At 36.1% G+C, this 18,853-nt stretch overlaps 2 protein-coding genes across 2 annotated transcripts; both read right to left on the minus strand.

The window, feature by feature from the left end:
• Positions 1-377: 377 nt before the first annotated feature.
• On the minus strand, positions 378-1,214 carry LOC125855762 (uncharacterized). Its single transcript, XM_049535471.1, has 4 exons — positions 1,156-1,214; positions 662-1,053; positions 531-562; positions 378-455 (listed from the first exon to the last, which is right to left on the minus strand). The coding sequence occupies exons 1-4, from the start codon at positions 1,212-1,214 to the stop codon at positions 378-380; spliced, it is 561 nt and encodes a 186-aa protein (XP_049391428.1).
• An 8,246-nt stretch (positions 1,215-9,460) lies between these two features.
• Positions 9,461-10,003, minus strand: LOC125856534 (agamous-like MADS-box protein AGL62). The gene has a single exon (XM_049536097.1). The coding sequence runs from the start codon at positions 10,001-10,003 to the stop codon at positions 9,461-9,463; it is 543 nt and encodes a 180-aa protein (XP_049392054.1).
• Between the last annotated feature and the right edge of the window lie 8,850 nt (positions 10,004-18,853).

Below are 18,853 nucleotides of genomic sequence, written 5' to 3' on the forward strand. Positions count from 1 at the left end.
GAGCCATTCTATAAGAAGGGATAGATATGGGTTCTGTACTTGGTAGCATATCGATAGCAAAATCAATTTCCCGTTCTGGAGGGATAGCGGTAACTTCGTCTGGAAATACATCTAGAAACTTATTAACTACCGGAATAGACTGAAGAGTCGGTGGTTCTGCATCTATATCATGAACGTGAATAAGATGATAAATACAACCCTTGGTAATCATCCTCCTTGCCTTAAGATAGGAAATAAACCTACTTTTCGACATTGCTGTATCGCCTTTCCATTCCCGAACTGCCTCTCCTGGAAAGTGGAATCTAACAATCTTTGTCCGGCACTCAACATTAAAATAACAAGATGTTAATCAGTCCATACCTCTAATGACATCAAAATCAACCATCTCTAATTCTACCAGGTCTACAGAGGTCTGACGGTTGATAATTTTTACCGTGCAACCTCGATAGACTCTCCTGGCAATAGTAGACTCACCAACTGGTGTAGATACAATAAAGGGTCGATCTAATGACTCTGGTACTATACATAACCTCCCCGCAATAAGACAAAGTAGATCCAGGATCTATCAAAGCATAAACACAATGGGAGCAAACAATCAATGTACCTGTCACAACATTTGGTGATGACTCTGAGTCTTGTCGACCGGTTAATGAATATGTACGGTTCTGTCCACTACCAGAACTAGATGCTCCCTCTCTTCCTCCGCCTCTACCCCTACGTGCTGATGTATGGGGTCCACACCCTGTAGACTGTGCTGATGAGGAGGAACCTACTACTGACATGGTCGACTGACCTGTACCACTCTGACCTATGGTAGGGCAGTTTCTCCACCCATGCCCCTCCTGTCCACAAGAATAACAACTTGTGGAACCCTGTCTGCACCTCCCGAAATGCATTTTACCGCAAGTAATGCAACGCGGCGGGGATGTCCTAGCCTGGCTTGAACCCCTCTGCTGCTGCAAGCCTGATGCTCGTGAACCCTCACCTGAGTCTGACTGTTCCTGATGATCAAATCTACTACCCTGGAACTGCTGTGGTGGAGGTCTAGATGGCCTAATAAAATATCAGGGTCTGGGACCAGCCTGAAAATCTCCCTGCGAACCAGTGGGCCTAGCCCTCTTCTGTCTCTCTCTCTCGACCCTCTCACTCGTATACTGTAGATGTCGGCGATCCTTTATGCCCTGTGCGAAGGCCTGAATCTGCGAGATATCCATATTATCATTTAGCGTAGTAGTAGAACAAGTCTCAATATAGTCTGAGTTAAGCCCTCCCACAAATCTACGTACCCTGTCATGCATCGTATCAACAAATGTTGGTGCATATCTAGCCAATGAATCAAATCTCAGCCCGTACTCTCGGACACTCACGCCACCTTGTCGGAGGTTCAGAAACTGGTCCACCCGGCCATCCCTAATCTCTCGAGGCAAATAGTGATCTATGAAAACTTTTGTAATGCTATCCCAAGTGGGTAGTATGTATCTTCTCCCCTAGATCTCCCAATTTTCATACCACAATACTGCAACATCACGCAATCGAAATGCTGCTAACTCAACTGACTCAGTCGCTGAGGCATGCATGACTCTGAAGATCCTATGAAGCTGATCAACAAAGTGTTGAGGGTCTTCTCTGCGATCTGTCCCTGTAAACTGTGGAGGATTCAAGGCAAGAAATTCATGAACTCTCGAACTTTTGGGCCCTTTAGAAGGTCCGGCAATATCTGGCGCAACTGGTTGGCACTGTGCAGCTACTAACTGTGCTAACATATATACTGCACTCTTGAAATCCTGATAAGATGGAATAGGAGGAACTAGAGGTGGTACTGCTGGTGGAGCCGGAAGTCCTATAGCCCTCGGAGGCTCCTGAAGCTGTGGAGAAGCTGTAGGGGGCTGAGAAGATGTCTCCCCCTGGGTCTCAAAATGGGCTACCTCCAGCTGTGGTACTTTGTCGGTACCCTCGCTTGCAATTGTATCTTGCCCCTGGCTAGTTGTGGTCTGTCTAGTGTTAGTCATCTCTATCTTCATATAAGTATTAATTATAAGCCAGAAACCTCAACCCCTAAGACACTGCTCTATAGCAGGAGGTGAGCAAAAGAAGAATAGTCATTCTAACATGCCCAACAACTTCTTTGCTTATCGAATGTAGTGCATAACACAGTTATAAACAAGACTCTACTAGACATAGCTTGCAGACTCCCTAGGATACGACGTTGCTCTGATACGAAGTTTTGTCACGCCCCAAACTCGAGAGGCGCAACTGGCTCCTAATGCCAAAACTNACTATGCAGGTCTAGCTGTGAAGTTCTGCGAATTCTGACCATTATACTCACCTTTGTTTATGGGTCCAGGTGTACTAGCAGATGATGGAACAGGTCCCTTTTGTTTCTGCTGAAAGGACGAACGGTTCACATTACCTTTCTGCTACCTGGACTCATTCCCTATCTTAGCTTTCTTATTTCTGAATTCCTCCATATCCCTCAGTTTCTCTTCCTTAACCTGCTGCACATAGACCATCAACCTTGATATGTCCATGTCCCCAATTAACATAGTTGCCCTGCCCTCTTTGCTTGATAGACGAGATAACCCAGCAACAAACAGACTCATCATACTCCTCATATCCGCATCCATCTCCGGAGCATACTGGGATAGTTGGGTGAATTTCAACCCATACTCATGAACACTCAAAGAATCCTGCTTAAGTGTGAGGAATTCTCGTACCTTAGCCTCTTTCAGTTCTCGGGGAAAGAAACGCCCCAAGAAAGCCTCCTCTAAACATGCCTAACTTGCAGGTGGTGCATCATCAACTCTACCCCCCCTTCCACTGGTCAAACTAAGTCCTAGCAACATTCTTCAGTTGATATGCAGCCAGTTCAACTCGCTCAATATCGACAACATGCATAACATCAAATACCTTCTTCAGCTTTTCCATAAAGTTCTCTGGATCCTCAGTGGTGCTCGAACCAGTGAAGCTTGGAGGATTCATCCTCAAGAACTCTTGGATCCTCGAAGTATCAATCACTTCTTATCTAGCTCCTCTCTGTTGCCCAACCTGATTAGTCACAGCTTGGCTCAACATCCAGATAGCCTAACGGAACTCAACATTGGTAACCTCTCCTTGGGGTTGCACCTCAAGTGCATTGGGTACCCCTTGCTCCTTAACATTACGTCTAGCAGGACGACCTCTGACATCTTTTCATGGAGGCATGATTATCTGAAAACGCACGCAAGCACGAATTAGAAGGAAACTTTTTAGAGATTAAACTCTAATGCACGAAATGAGAATGGCAAAAGTGAGAATATTTCCTAAGTGTCGCAGCCTCCTAATTATAGAAGTGGCGTGCTTCACACTGATAACAAGGACTCTACATAGACAACTTCATAGACTCTCTAGGTCTCTTGAACTCTGTGCTCTGATACAAAGTTTGTCACGCTCTTACCCTACACCCCGGACGTGGCAGGCACTCGAGAACCATTGCTGGCCCCAAGAGAACCCTTAGCTTGGCTTACTTACTCAGCAGAAGGCTCTATGCATATTTATAATGATCAGTAGCACTATACTCACTTGAATAATAAAATACTAAGACTGCTTAAAAAAGTCAAACATTCAACTTGGCCAAAATGGCAACTCAAGTCTTAACATATGAAATGATAATGTAAAGACAACTGAACTACTAACTGTGTATGAAGCCTCTAAAACAAATACGGAAGTTAGTATAGGACCCCCGATCATCCTAACAACTGAAAACTAGAAAGCAATGTAAAAATGAGCCCTCTAGAAGCAAGGAGGCTCACCAACTGACTCTGATTGCTGAACCTGATTACCTGCGTCTGCATCATAATACGATGTAGGTCATCTGACATCAGTACATTGAATGTACGAGTATCCGAGTTGGAATGCTAAACATAACATGGGCTTGAAAAGATTCTGAAATAAACACTTACTTTGGCTCTTCGAATAACTTAACTCAAAATAAAGTAATGAATCACATGCAACATATAAAAAGCTTTAATAAACAGTAAAAACAACTTAGTTCGTTAATGAAAATGCAATAACAAACTGAACTTTATTCATATAATAAAGTAATATAGTTTATGTGGGAGTTTCTCTAACCGACAACCACCACTATGAGCCTAAGTGGTGTTACATCGCCTTGCCACGCTTCCAGAACTGTCCTATACTTTGTCGTCATATAGGACGCCTTAACTAAGTGGATCCATTAGTCTATGCTAAAAGCATCTTAAGAAGTCATCTAAAAAGTATGTTCCTTTACTACCCATGATGGCTACATGGTTTATAGAGGCTTGAGTTAATATGAACTCACATCCCCATATCGGTGCTCAATACTACTCCCAAAATATACTTAGCTCATATGTTTTTAAAACAACTTCTTTCTTTGGTTTGAGATAATTATTCAAAACTTATCTTAAAAGCTCTCTTGGAATCCGTGTTCCTTTTCTTTCTCAAATGTGAAAACATTTTAAACTCTTTGGGAATACATAGTCCCCATATACTTCTTTGAATAAATGAACTTCAATCTTTAATTTTTACTCCTTTACTCAACTTGAACTTTAAGTCTTAAAACAAGGTTAAAACATTTGTGAAAGACTTTTGAAAAACTTTAACGAACTTCTCTTGACTTGCTTCTTGACTCTTAACTTTTCTTGAATTGAATTATGGATTCAAGAATCATGATTTGTGATAGAAAAGATCTCATGATGTGTAGGAGTGTTCTTAGATAGCTAAACATGAGAAAAGATTAAAAAAAAATCACTGTCTGAGGGTAGGTCCGCAACGCGGAGGTGTGTTTAAATTTTGGTTGCAAAAATACTTTTTGAGGCAGAACGGTCTGTGACCGCTTCGCTCCGCGAAAAGACTCTTCCCAAATCTGGGGAGTAGGTCCGCGACGCGGAGCCAGTGCCCAGATTTGCTCGACAAATTTTGTTCTTCGTTTTCCAGCCCCAATTCGCCCAAACTCGGTTCTTTTTTCCAAATTCCTTTTAGATACAGATACCCAACAATTGTACCTAAGAACCTAACTTCAACCAACTCAATAATTTGACGTAATAATCTCAGAAACTTCTCAATTTCAGCCTAACTCAAGAACAATATCAAATTCAAGAATATATATCAAGAACACCAACTTTTAAACTCTTTTAGGACGAATTCATGCTGAAATAAACATGTTTGGAACGTGGGTGAATGAACCCAACGTTATGAAAGTCTCACATACCTTGTAGGGGTTAACCTTTGGCGAAGTCCACAAGCCTAGCTTCAAGAACTTGATGATTCCTTGCTCCTTCTCCTCTTCTTTTCTCTTCTCTCAAAACCCTAACTTTTTTCTCAAAAGCGTAAACTGAATCCAATCAGTTTAGACCCCAACTTAATTACCAAAAACGAAATTAATTAATTGGGTGGTGAAAAGACCATAATGCCCTTCTTAAATCCGGATTGGACTTTCCTTATTTGAACAACCCAACTTCCAACGGGTATAGCTCACTCATACAAACTCGGAATCATGCAAACTCAACGGCGTTGGAAAGATTATTCCAAGATCTTTCCTATGATATCTGGAAATACACCTAACTCATCCCGAGCTATGAGTTATGGTAGTTTGAATTTGACAAAAAACTCAAACTTAACCAATTTTCCGGATTTTTATTATTTCCAAAATTTACTAGTTCTTTCAATTTGTGAGATGTTACAAATTCTTCTATCGAGGTGTTAGAGTAGGTGTTCGTAAGACTCGTGGGTTAGGTCATCACAATTTGGTATCAAAGACCTTATTACTGGTCTTCTAGTACAAGAGAAAATGTTGAATAGAGTCATGTAGATTAGTATGTTGATGTCTACATATAACCTTTGGAAAGTTATGAAACATTCTAGGAATCTGTCTCACTTCTTCACTCCGTTCATGCGGTCTATCGCTTGTGGTATGGGTTGAACCCAATTGGTACATTCAGATTCCAATTGGTGCCTCAATAAAGTAAACTAGATTTCATCATCGTGGATGAAGGGACACAGGCAAAGAAGGATTGGCATTGGAAGGTTTCAATTGGTATTCGGCCTTAACGGAGATGTGAATGCATAGATGGTCAGTCAGTGCTCATCCATTATGTGAATATAATGGAATGAACCTGATTTAATTTAGTGGTAAATCTTGATGATTGTTATTGTGTGTAGGGTATTGCCTGACTGACTGAAATTGTGTGAGGTGTAATTACCTGAATTTCTATGAAATTGTGGACGGTTGAAAGTCATAACTTGATTATATCTAGTGGTTTAGTGATAAATTTCTATGTGATTAACTGAACGTTTTTGTGTTAAAAATTGTGCATGGACTTACCATTGATAAAAAAAATTAGTAAGGGGGCAGGATAAATTGTGACCGTAGGAAAACTCTAATTTCAAGATAGTCAGGATAGGTTCAAAACTATGTGAGAAAAGATTATTCTGGTATGATAGTAGGAATGTGATGTGATGAACAAGTTCTGGTGTAATTTAATACTAGTTTTATAATGATGTGGTGGTAAGTTATTTTTATGCATTATTGGGAATGATCCTAGGGATATTTTCAAGGCAATGTTATGTTTACAAAAGTTGGAATTGTTAATCGATATTGGGGTATGGGGCATCCTTGCAGGAATTTTTTTAAAATTTCTAGGATGAACTCTTTGGAGCCTTCATGGCAGGACTCATCCGCTACAGCGCTTCTATTGCGGTAGGAATTTTCCCACCATAGCGGCAACCGCTATAGCAGGAAAAAATCCCTGCTCCACTTTCCCCTATTTTGTCTTTCATTCCTGAAACATTTTAAGTCACTTATTTTTAAGTCCATACCAATACGGAAATAGTATAAATGTAACAAAAAAACTATATCATGCATATATCCATGATTAAGAGGTTAGAACCAGTATCCATGTGCTCTAAAACAAGAAAGCAGGAAAAAGAAAAGATGTCTCTATGCCCAAACATGGCAAGCCCAAAACAGGTTTTAACGTATCCAAAGGGGTGGATCCTAATCAACATCCTCAAGATCCTCCGAGGCTTGCTCACTAGTCCATGCCTCTGTTCGTAAAGGGAATTCCATGAAATTCTCTTTTGTAAGTGTCAGGAGCTCTTTCTCATAGCACATGTGAATATGACCTTGATGGTCATCCATATTCCAGCTAGCAGACACTCCCAAACTATGCTCTTCTTCCTCTCCCAAGTCAGTTATCGGTGGAGAATTTTATTCTTAGGTGTAGTAGGGATTGTGGATGATGCTCCAGCTAGGAAACTCCCACATATCTCCAGATGGCGGCCAAGTCCTCATCCACGTGGCTTCTAGAGAGCTGGTATTGGGTCTGGGCGGTGGGAGAATCATCACCATAATCCTCCTTGTTTCCCTAACCTATTGAAGCCTGGTTGTTTCCCTCCTCGCCCATATTTTGACTTTTGTTACCCTTGTCAGCGTCTGGTTTCGTTTGAAAGGGTGGAAAAAAGGGATTCATGTGCATCTCCTCATCGGCATCCATCAATGGCACCCTTGTCTGCTTGTATAATGCGGTCACTAGTCCTAGTAAAAAGGGGCCTTCTTGTTGCCCCGATAAAAATCATTCCACTTGGACACTATTTGTGCCCCTCATATGGCTGAATCCTCTAGATAGTGCAGGCCACCACTAGTGCCGGGGATAAGTCATGTCGGTAATATTGCCCGACGAACAAATCCTTTGAGCCACTAATGGCAGCCAGCTTCTGGCGTCGGTAGTGAAGTAGAGGCTATTGATGCCCTTGATGGTGGGCCAATAGACTTGTTCCTATAAATCCTCCTCTATCAATGTATCTTGTAGCCACCACATGTATATCCCCCTCAATCGGGCCTTATACTCAGCATTCTAGACCTTTGGCACCTCCAACACCTCATTGATTGTTTGCGCATCCATTGGCATGTCCACTCCTAGATGCAGATGGTAGGGTTGGGCCCTCCCAATGTATAGTGTGAATGAGGGCATGGAACTACCTCCCCCAAATAGAGCACACAAGAGAGCCTCCACCAAAGGGCACCAACCTAACCCTTCCAATCGAGCATGGAAAGCACCAACATTCTCCACCACCTTATGCATATTGAAGCTCTTCTAATAAAGGAAATTCATTCCCCCATGGTCTTGGTACCTCTCCCGACTAACGCCATCGGGAAACCTCACAAATGGTAGATTTTCTTTAGTGTTGACAACCATCGTATTCGTAGAAACTGAAAAAATATAAGAATAGAGGGATCAAAGCTCATTCAGTACATAGAAACAATTTTGACAGAAAAATCCACCTTTTGGGTCAGTTAGGAGGCTACTGTCCGCAGCCTCCCACTGTAGAGGGTTGCTTCCTTTAATGTGGAGCCGCTATAGCGGGAATTACCCCACTACAAAAGCTTTTGCTATAGCTAAAGCATGGCTTATATTTTGCATAAAACTTTTTTATTTTCGCATCAGTTGCATCCCGCCTTCAATAATTAGCGGATAGATAAATGTTAGAATTATAAAAAGAGGGTAAATAAATAAATAAATTATACATAGGGTACGAACCTAAAAGTTGCAGGGCCTCCACCTATTTCACAATACTTCTTAATACGTTCAACAATATGAGAGACTGATTAAAAACTTGTCATTAATTAGTATTCCATTACGAGAATTAGAATTTTTATTTTTGATCATGAGTTTGCAAAAAAAATAATTGAATTTTTTTTTACAGACGAGTAAGAACCATAGATATGGATTTTAGAGGAGAAAAAGAATGTACTTTTGTGGGAAAAATGGATCAATAATGGATTCGTATTTTAAAATTTGGATGGGTTTGAATTATTGTGAATTAAAATGGGGCACCAATTAGAATATGTCACATGGCTTTTTAAAAAGTTAGAATTTTCTAAATATTTTTCTGTTAAGTTGAGGGGTATGTTTGAACCCAAACATTAACCTTAAGGGTATTTTTAGACCCAAAGATGGAAGAGGGGTATTTATGAGTCTTTTCCTATAGGTTAGGGGTATTTATGAGCCTTTTCCCTAGAAAAATTGACATATATCTCAATCTACTTTGGGGAATTCATCTTTGTGCATCATGGTATACTATAATCATATGTCGCATATCCAAAGCTATTAGATGAAAAATATTTGATTTCTAACCCTAAATCAATTGAGAGGAGAAAGTTAATAACAATTTATTGATGTAATGCATATAAGTGTTACTGTATCCAGTATATTGTATTTCAAACTAACACATGAAACAGCTTTTTCTCATCAAGCAATATTCAAACCAACCATATCAGATATTATTAATGAAAATCATAGCAATACATGATTGTAGCATCATTGAAATAAATTTTAAAAAAACAATACCTTAATAATATAAATTGAACTTACTAGATACTTCACCAATATATCTATAAGTGATAACCTAGCATGATTCAACTATAATTTCAATTTTTCAAACTTCACACTCCAAAAGATTCACGTCCCAATGACGATGAAGCTCCATTTTCTAATTGGTTCGAATGATGGCGCATTTTGGAACAAGTGTCACTCAACCAAGCTTCAAATATGGTCACTTCATCTGCATTGACCTGCTCAATTGACTCCCACCAACCTTTTTGTCTTATTTCTACCACTTGGTCATGGAAAGTTGTTCGAGCAATTGTAGCATCTTCTACAACATCAAGTTCTTCAAGCCTATTTTTGAGTTCATTCACTTTATTTCGAGCAGTAATCGTGTCTAGACGAATACCTTGGCTTAACTGCATATTAGGATTCTGAAAACGAGAAATAATTGCATCAACAGTAGGGTGAAAAAATGAATGTGGCTTACCAGCAGGGGAAATCATCATTATTCCAATATCAACATCGCATTCTGTAATGAGTTCACTAGCTTTCTTGTACAAACCCTCCCGACGCTTTGAAAATGTGGTAAGCAGGGCATCCTTATTTTCTATTTTTTTTATTGGTATCTTTTGACGCCCTTTAGTCTTCTTTCCCTCCATGGCTAAATTCGTAAGGAGATTGATGATAAGATAGTTGATTAAATGTTTTTCAGCAAATGATACTTATGAAAAAACAATATCACACCTATTTATACACCGCAAAAATTGATTTTTAGTCAAATAATCTATTATCATATATAAAATTAGGATGTTCATTAAATTTTATGCCTTTAATATATTTTGTATTATATACATTATTAATATATAAAATATTAAGTTAAATATGTAAATATTTTCATATACTCATGAAATTTATTAAGTTGAAGTTAGAAAATAAATCTAAAGCTTAAACTATAATAGGAAAATATATTAATGTTCTTTCATAAATTAGTCAAGTCTAAATAGACAATAAAAAATAAGTGACTATAATTAGAAATAATATAAATTACAGACCAAAATAATTAATATTAATTTAAATTATTCACCCGCATTAACATCAAATAGACATTAACTTGAATAAGATCCAAAAATCTAACTTTAATAGAAAAATATTTTAATAAAATACTATAATATTATTATTATTATTATTATTATTATTATTATTATTATTATTAATAATAATAATAATAATAATGATGATGATGATGATGATGATGATGATGATGAATAAATCAATAATAATATAGTATATTAATGAGTATCAAATTGGAGTTAGCAAAAATGAATATAATTTGGTAGAAATATAAATTACACATCAAATCTTTTTTTTTTTTTTTGGATAATAAGCAAAATCAAAATTCTCGTTTACATTAATAAAAATAAATCTAAAGCGTAATGCTAGTAGAAGAAATACTTTGTATTCTTACATAAATTAATCAAGTCTAGGTAGACGGTAAAAAATAATTGATTATAATTAGAAACAATATAAATTGCAAATTAAATAATTAAAATTTTACAATAAAATTAAATCATTCACATGTATTAACATTAAATAGACATTGACTTGAATAAGATTTGAAATCTAACTTTAATAGGAAAATATATTAATGAAATATCATAATATAAAAGGAAAATATGTTAATGAAATACAACAATATAAAAGGAAATTATAGTAATGAAATATCAAGTGAAGTTAGAAAATATGAATAGAAGAAAGATAAACTATACATCAATTATTGTTTTTGAATTTTCGTATAATTAGGAAAATCAAAGTTCTCATTTGCATTAATGAAAATAAATTTAAAGCTTAACTATAAAATAAAACTTATTTTAATATTCTTCGTTAAGATGATTATGTTCTAAAAGACAATAAAAATAACTGATTATAGTTAGGAATATTATTAATTGTAAACTAAATTAATTTGCAATTCAAAATAAATTTTAAATATTTTACATATATTAACATCAAATACACGTTAACTTGAATAAAATTTAAAAATTCATCTTTAATAGGAAATGTTTTAATAAAATTCAATGATAAAAAATATCAATAAATTACATTAATGGAAAATAAAAATATATTAATCAATATCAAATTAGAGTTAGCTTATATGAATATAATTAGTAGAAAGACAAAATACGCATGAGAGTCTTTCTCTTATTTTTTATTAATAAGGAACATCAAATATTTATTTGCATTAACAAAAAGTAAATTTAAAACTAAATCACAATAGAAAAATATCTTGATGTTCTTACATAAAGTAATCAAGTCTTAATAGACAATAAAAAATAACTGATCATAATGATAAATAATATAAATTGCAAATTAAATAATTTAAAATACTACAATAAAATTAAATCTTTCACATACATTAACATTAAATAGACATGGACTTGAATAAGATTCGAAAATCTAACTTTAATAGGAAAATATGTTAATGAAATACAACACTATAAAAGGAAATTACATTAATGAAATATCAGCTTGAAGTAAGAAAATATGAACATAATTAGAAAAGAAGATAAACTCTACACCAAAAAATTTAATATTTTTTGTACAATAAGCAAAATGAAAATCCCCATTTTCATTAATAGTAATAAATCTAAAGTCTAACTATAAAGAAAAGGGAAAAGGGTTCGAAATATATCCGAACTTTGCCGAAATTGTTGTAAAAATTCCAAATTTTGGACAGGACCTATTACCCCCCCCCNCCCCCCCCCCCCCCCCACTATTTAATAGTGTATTTTAAAGGTATATATGTGCCTGCGTGGACAAGTTACTATTTATAATGATACAACATTTATGATGTCCACGTGGACACTTATATACCTTTAAAATACACTATTAAATAATGCAGGAGGTAAGAGGTCCTGCCCAAAGTTTGGGATTATTACATTAATTTTGGTTAAAGTTCGAATATATTTGAGACCTTTTTCCCCAAATAAAAATATCATAATGTTCTTACATAAATTCTTCAAGTCCAAATCGAGAATAAAAAATAACTAATTATAATTAGGAATAATATAAATTGGATATCGAAATAATTTAAAATTTAAAGTAAATTTAAATCATTCACATGTTACATCAAATAAACATTTACTTGAATAAGATCCAAAAATCTAACTTTAATAAATAAATATTTAAATAAAAATACAACAATAAATAGGAAAAATATATCAATAAAATATAATAATGGAAACAATATTAATAAAATATCAAATCGGAGTAGAGAAAATATGAATATAATTAGTGGAAAGATAAACTTCACATTAAAATCTTTTAAAAAAATGTTTAATAACCAAAGTCAAAATTGTCATTTGCATTAGCTTAATCATAATAGAAAAATATCTTAACGTTCTTATATAAATTAATCAAGTCTAGAAAGGTAAGAAAACATAACCGATTATAATAAGAAATAATATAAATTACATATGTAATAATGTAAAATTTTACTTTAAAATTAAATTGATAGTCTTTGATTACATGTTTTTACCTACTATTAAGTATAATTATATAGTTATTTTCATGATCTCTTAGAAGAAAATTTTCATGTCTTTGAACCCATGATAATTAAATTGCATGTTCTATTTAGAGTATAGAAATCATGATGAGTAGTTTTACATCAAGTCTTTCAGTTTCACATGTTTAAAAATGCTTTCAGATAAAGTGTTTATAAATTCAGTCTCAGTTTATCAGTATTATTTAGATATATAGTTTATTAGTATAAATTCAATTGGGAGTAATACTTAGCATCAATCGGACATAGAGATGAATGATCACTCATTAGTTAAGACAAAATCATTTAGTGGAAATCGGTAATTCCTAGAACTACATGTCATCAGAGGTATTAAGGGGCATCTATTAGATCAATATTGAAACCTTAGTCCTTTTGGACATCAGTTTAGTGAATCCACGTCATTAGTGTCGTCTACCCTATGTAACACCCGGAAACTAGTACGCCAAACTAGAGCCTTAAGTGAGGTTCTAGAGTTTAATGTCAGGGTTAGAATCGTAAATATGACTTCCCAAACTTAGAATGAAGGTTTTAGGGTTAGAGCGTCAAGGTACGATCCCCCAAGGACCAACCAAGGGTCCTTGAGGAGGACTCCCTAAAATCTGCCCAAAAATGGGCCACCTACGGATGGGACTCACACCNATAATTAAATTGCATGTTCTATTTAGAGTATAGAAATCATGATGAGTAGTTTTACATCAAGTCTTTCAGTTTCACATGTTTAAAGATGCTTTCAGATAAAGTGTTTAAAAATTCAGTTTATCAGTATTATTTAGATATATAGTTTATTAGTATAAATTCAATTGGGAGTAATACTTAGCATCAATCGGACATAGAGATGAATGATCACTCATTAGTTAAGACAAAACCATTTAGTGGAAATCGGTAATTCCTAGAACTACATGTCATCGGAGGTATTAAGGGGCATCTATTAGATCAATATTGAAACCTTAGTCCTTTTGAACATCAGTTTAGTGAATCCACGTCATTAGTGTCGTCTACCCTATGTAACACCCGAAAACTAGTACGCCAAACTAGAGCCTTAAGTGAGGTTCTAGAGTTTAATGTCAGGGATAGAATCGTAAATATGACTTCCCAAACTTAGAATGAAGGTTTTAGGGTTAGGGCGTCAAGGTACGACCGCCCAAGGACCAACCAAGGGTCCTTGAGGAGGAATCCCTAAAATCTGCCCAAAAATGGGCCACCTACAGATGGGACTCACGCCCAGTAGGTGGACCCACGCCCCGTGGGAAGGGATCGTGGGTCAAGACCCTAAATTATAGAGTTGCAGGCCACCACCCACGGAGGTGCAACACGCTCCGTGAACCCACCCATGGTCCGTGGGTCGGGGTCTCATGGGTGAGGCAGCCTTGAAGTCAAGTTGTTTTAAGTTAGGGGGGTTAAGGGAAGGTTCTAGAATTAGTTAGTTACTAAGTATGGTCATTTTATTAGTAATTAGGCCACCTATATAAAGCTAATATACCCTTAATTAGATTATTCCAAATCATTATTTTAGATTCACCAAAGAACCCAAATTCCCTCAAGAAATTATCTCTGTAGAAGTAAGGAAGAAGAAGAGAAGAAAGCTAGGGAAAATTCCTCCATTGATGCAAGCTTTGTGAGGGCTTTAAAATCAAGGTATGATAGCTTATTCATCCTTGGATTCTTCCATCCATGGATCCCCATAGATTTCCCCCAATTGTGAAGATAAACCCCAATTCTAGCTAGGGTTTGTTCTTATATTATGGATAGTGTTGAGTATGAATCCAATTGAGTGGATATTACTTGTTTATGATTGTTTTAGTATTGAATCATGATATTATGATGAATTTATATGTTTTCATGGTTAACCGTAGTCTAATTGATGAAATTGATATTATGTGGGTTTATGCCATGAAAGGTGAAATTGAAGACTTAGAGACGATCTTCAAAAATTGATGATGTCTATAGTAATTGTTCATTAATGAAAGCTTGTAGACATGAATTGAATTATATTATAGTAAATATGTTGGATCATGACTAGTAAATCTTGAAGTTGAACCTTTATGATGATTTTTGACTAGAATCACTTAATAATGAAGAATGTGGTCAGAATGCCTTGAAACCTAGGTATGAAAGATGATGGTAAGAGGTAAAGCTTTGAGAGTAAGGCTTGTATTTATGAGTGTTGATGGTTAGGGCTTTGAGAGTAAAGCTAAGATGATGAATTAAGAATAATCAAATGTATAAAGAGATGGAATCACTAGAAACATGGATTGGTTATCAAGGACATCCCTCCAAGGGTAATGAATTAAGTAAGAACTTAATAAGCTATCTTGTGGGATGTATGCCTAGCACCGAGTGGATGTTGAATTGAGATGGAAGCTTTTACCTAGTTGAGTCTAGCTTCCAAAATGGGAACTCACACAAGTAGAGTCTGAGTCTCCTAAAGTATATCTCATGAGATGGAGTCCCTCACAAGTTGAGTCTGGGTTTCCTAATAGAATTTTCGTATCCCATAACTATGTGCCTCGTAGGAAAGTTAGATAGTGGGTCCAACTAATCTAACAAACCGGTTCTAACCTATGCAAGTAGACCAACCCTTCTCGGTGTGGGGAACATCGGAGGGGATCATGTGAAAGCTCATGGGGTCCCATGTCGGTTAAGGCTATTTTCCCAACTAGTACAAGATTAATAATGAACTAAGACATGCTTAAAGAAGCATTTCCAAGTGTTCAAACATAATGAACTTAGATATCCTTGAGTAAGCATAGTGTTCAAAAGTAAAGAAGAGGGACTAAGATGTGCTTGAAGAAGTATCTCCTAGGGTTCCAATGTCTTAAAAAGAGGGAAAAGTCTCCAAATCAAGAAGTATGAGTATGAAGACCTAAAAGTGGTACTTAGCATGGGTAGGATTATGGGGTCTTATTCATGCATTACACAAGTATGCCCTAAGGTTACCTAAGAAAGTGTTCTCTTATATGATGTATATTTAGATAGGATTGTGCTACAGTTTCCTTCCTTGTTATGCTATGATTGACTAAAGGTGAGAGATTCCCTTGTCTATGAGAATTAAGTTAAGGATGGGACTATAAGATGGTAAATATGATTATGATGACCAAAGAGGATACTTAATATGAATGGGATTATGGGGTCTTATTCATGCATTGCACAAGTGTTTTTTGAGGTTACTTGAGAGGTAGTTCTCTTATGATATGAAGGACTAAGAATTTGAATAATGCTTATATGATGCCTATGTTGGAGACTTTGCTTATGATTATGATATTGTCTCTTATGCTTGTAGCTTATGTTTCATGAAGTATCTCTTAGGATTATGGATTATGTCTTATGTTGACTAACCCTTATGTTGTTATGCTCTTATGATGTTATGCTAGCTATCATATTTAGTACTTTTGTACTAACACATACTTTGCCGACATTCTAATCAAATGTAGGGTTCAGAAATTTTTGTTCCATTCTTGAAGATAGGTTTCTAGAAGTGCAAGGAGTTCAAGACTTGGTGAGTCCTCATAGTTTCAAGGATGAAGCCACCATTTCCTTTATGTCTTTTATTTTCATGCTTTGAGACTATTGTATGGGCTTTTTCCCGAGAGTTATTCAAAGTGTTATAGTAGATGGTTTGAGACAAAAGTGTAGTAAGACTTCCACTTTGCTTTTATAAAGACTTTGATTGTATGAAAAACATTTTAAAATTCCGCACTTTTCTAGTATCTTATGTTATGATATGCTAAGGGCTTGTATGAGACCCATTCGGGGTCAAGTACGCCATGTTACATCTAGGGTGTAGCCCTGGGTCCTGACACCGTAGTGTAACATCCCGCCTTAGAAAGAGCTAAATTTAGAAAAAAATAATTTGGAAAGAGCCAAATCTGAAATTATGCAAATTATGCTTAAGTTGTGAGTTTTGAGTCAACTTCAAACGACCATAACTTTCATTACAGAATGATTTAGGTGGCCCATAAGATATCACATGAAAGGTCTTGAAATCCTCTTTCCAACACCACCGAGTTTGCTAAATTTTTAGCTCGTATGAGGGAGATATACCCATTTTAAGTCAGGTTGTCCAATTAAGGAAAGTTATCAAACATATGACGGGTATTTTGGTATTTTTCTTACCCCATCAGCTTAAAACGAATATAGTATTATTTTAGGGTCAAATCTGATTCTGGCCAGCTTGCATAAATCAAAATACTCTTAGGGTTTTGAGAGGAGTTCAAGAAAAGGAGAAAAGTTCAAGGCATTCGTTAAGATTCAGAAGATTTTAGAAGGGAAAATTTGATCCTAAGAGGTATGTGAGTTCTCATAGTGTGGGTTCGTTCACCCACACGCCAATCATGCTATTCTAAATGCAAATTTCGTTCTTAAAGTTGAAGGATTTGTGTTCTTGATGAGTTTTCTTGAAATTCCTTTGTAACTTGATTATTGGGGTTTTTATGAATTCTTGAGATGAAAGTTAGTAATTTGAGGGTTGTTTTGAGTAGATTATTGTGTACTTATGTTGAGTATTTGAATCTAAGTGAGCGGGGGAAGAAACCATTCGATTATAGGCGAACTAGGGTCAGAAAATGAGAAAAAAATTCATCGGGGAAATTTGGGCAGGGGCTGGCACGCCGCCCCACTAATGCGCCAACGGAGGTGTCATACAATTCAGGGTTGGCGCCCTGCGCCACTCAGTGCGCCAGGGTCATCTACCCCCACCCCTTCTCCGTCATTTAGCCCGTCTGAGTTCTTTCAAAGTGTACGCTTACTCCCCTTTGATTTTAACTACTCTAAACTATTCTAAACATCTAGAAATCATTCATAACCTTGAATTCATAATTCAAATTCAAGGTAGAGTTAAGAGTCAAGTCTTGAGAGTTCTTTCGAGTCTTTTGAGAAGTCTTTTGCAAACCTTTTTAAACTTGTCTTAAGACTTGAGCATTTGAGTTTGAGGAAGAGTAGAGTTTAGTTCGTTTTCTTTAAAATGATATATGGGAACTAAGTATTCCCAAGAGCAAATGTTTTTACATTTTAAAAAGAGGAGGAAACTGAGATTTCCAAATGAGATATGAGGAGCTTGAGCACTATCTCGTTTTAGAGAAATCTTTTGAGTAATAATCTTAAAGTTGAGGATGAAGAAACATTTTCTTTATAACATAAGAGCTAAGTTATATCGGGAGTAGTATTGAGCACCGATATGGGGGAGAGTTCAAACAACTCGCAGCTCCCATAAACCATGTAGCCAATGTGGGTAGAAAGAGTCATATTTTTTAGATATTCCTTATTGCTTTTAAGCATAGACTAGTGGATACACTTAGTTGAGGAGTTCTATACCCCGACAAGGTATAGGACAATTTTGGCAGCGTGGACGAGACGATGTATTATCACATAGCTTATTGTGATGGTTGTCGGTTAGAGAATCTCCCGAATAGAGTTTATTTTGTATTTTTACATACAAATTGAGTTGTATTGTATTTTTCAATACACTGAGTAGTTATCTACTATTTTAAAAGCTTTCTTTATATTGCATCTTTATCACTGCTTTATATTCAAATGAGTTGAGATGGAGTTGAGTTGAGACGAGGTAAGTGTTTTTTCAGTTCAAGTTCAAGCTTATGTCATGCTTTAGGTTTTTACTTGCATGCTCATACATTCCATGTACTGCTGCCATTTAACTTGCATCTTTCATGATGCAGATACAGGTAACCAGGATCATCAACCTACGTTTCGTTGATCCAATTGAGTTCTAGAGTTGTTTGGCGAGCCTCCTTGCTTCCGTCAGGATCCCTCATTTATTTCTATCATATTATTTCAGTTTATTAGGATAATCGGGGTCTTGTCCCGACATCCTTCATAGTAATAGAGGCTTCATAGATAGATAGACAGTAGTAGTTTATGAGTCTTCTTCATTTTAGTTGTTATGTTCTAGACTTGAGTTTCCCTTGAGGCCAATTGAATGTTTCTCTAAACATTTCTG

This window comes from Solanum stenotomum, chromosome 2 (genome assembly GCF_019186545.1).
Source record: "Solanum stenotomum isolate F172 chromosome 2, ASM1918654v1, whole genome shotgun sequence".
In the NCBI taxonomy this organism is placed as follows: Eukaryota; Viridiplantae; Streptophyta; class Magnoliopsida; order Solanales; family Solanaceae; genus Solanum; species Solanum stenotomum.

Excerpts from the sequence above, each read along its gene's own strand:
- LOC125856534 (XM_049536097.1), bottom strand. The coding sequence starts at position 10,003 with ATGGAGGGAAAGAAGACTAAAGGGCGTCAAAAGATACCAATAAAAAAA.
- LOC125855762 (XM_049535471.1), bottom strand. The coding sequence starts at position 1,214 with ATGGATATCTCGCAGATTCAGGCCTTCGCACAGGGCATAAAGGATCGC. Across the intron at positions 1,054-1,155 it reads AAGGATCGCCGACATCTACA|GCCATCTAGACCTCCACCAC; the intron begins GTATACGAGTGA and ends ATATTTTATTAG. Across the intron at positions 563-661 it reads TTCTGGTAGTGGACAGAACC|ATCCTGGATCTACTTTGTCT; the intron begins GTACATATTCAT and ends ATGCTTTGATAG.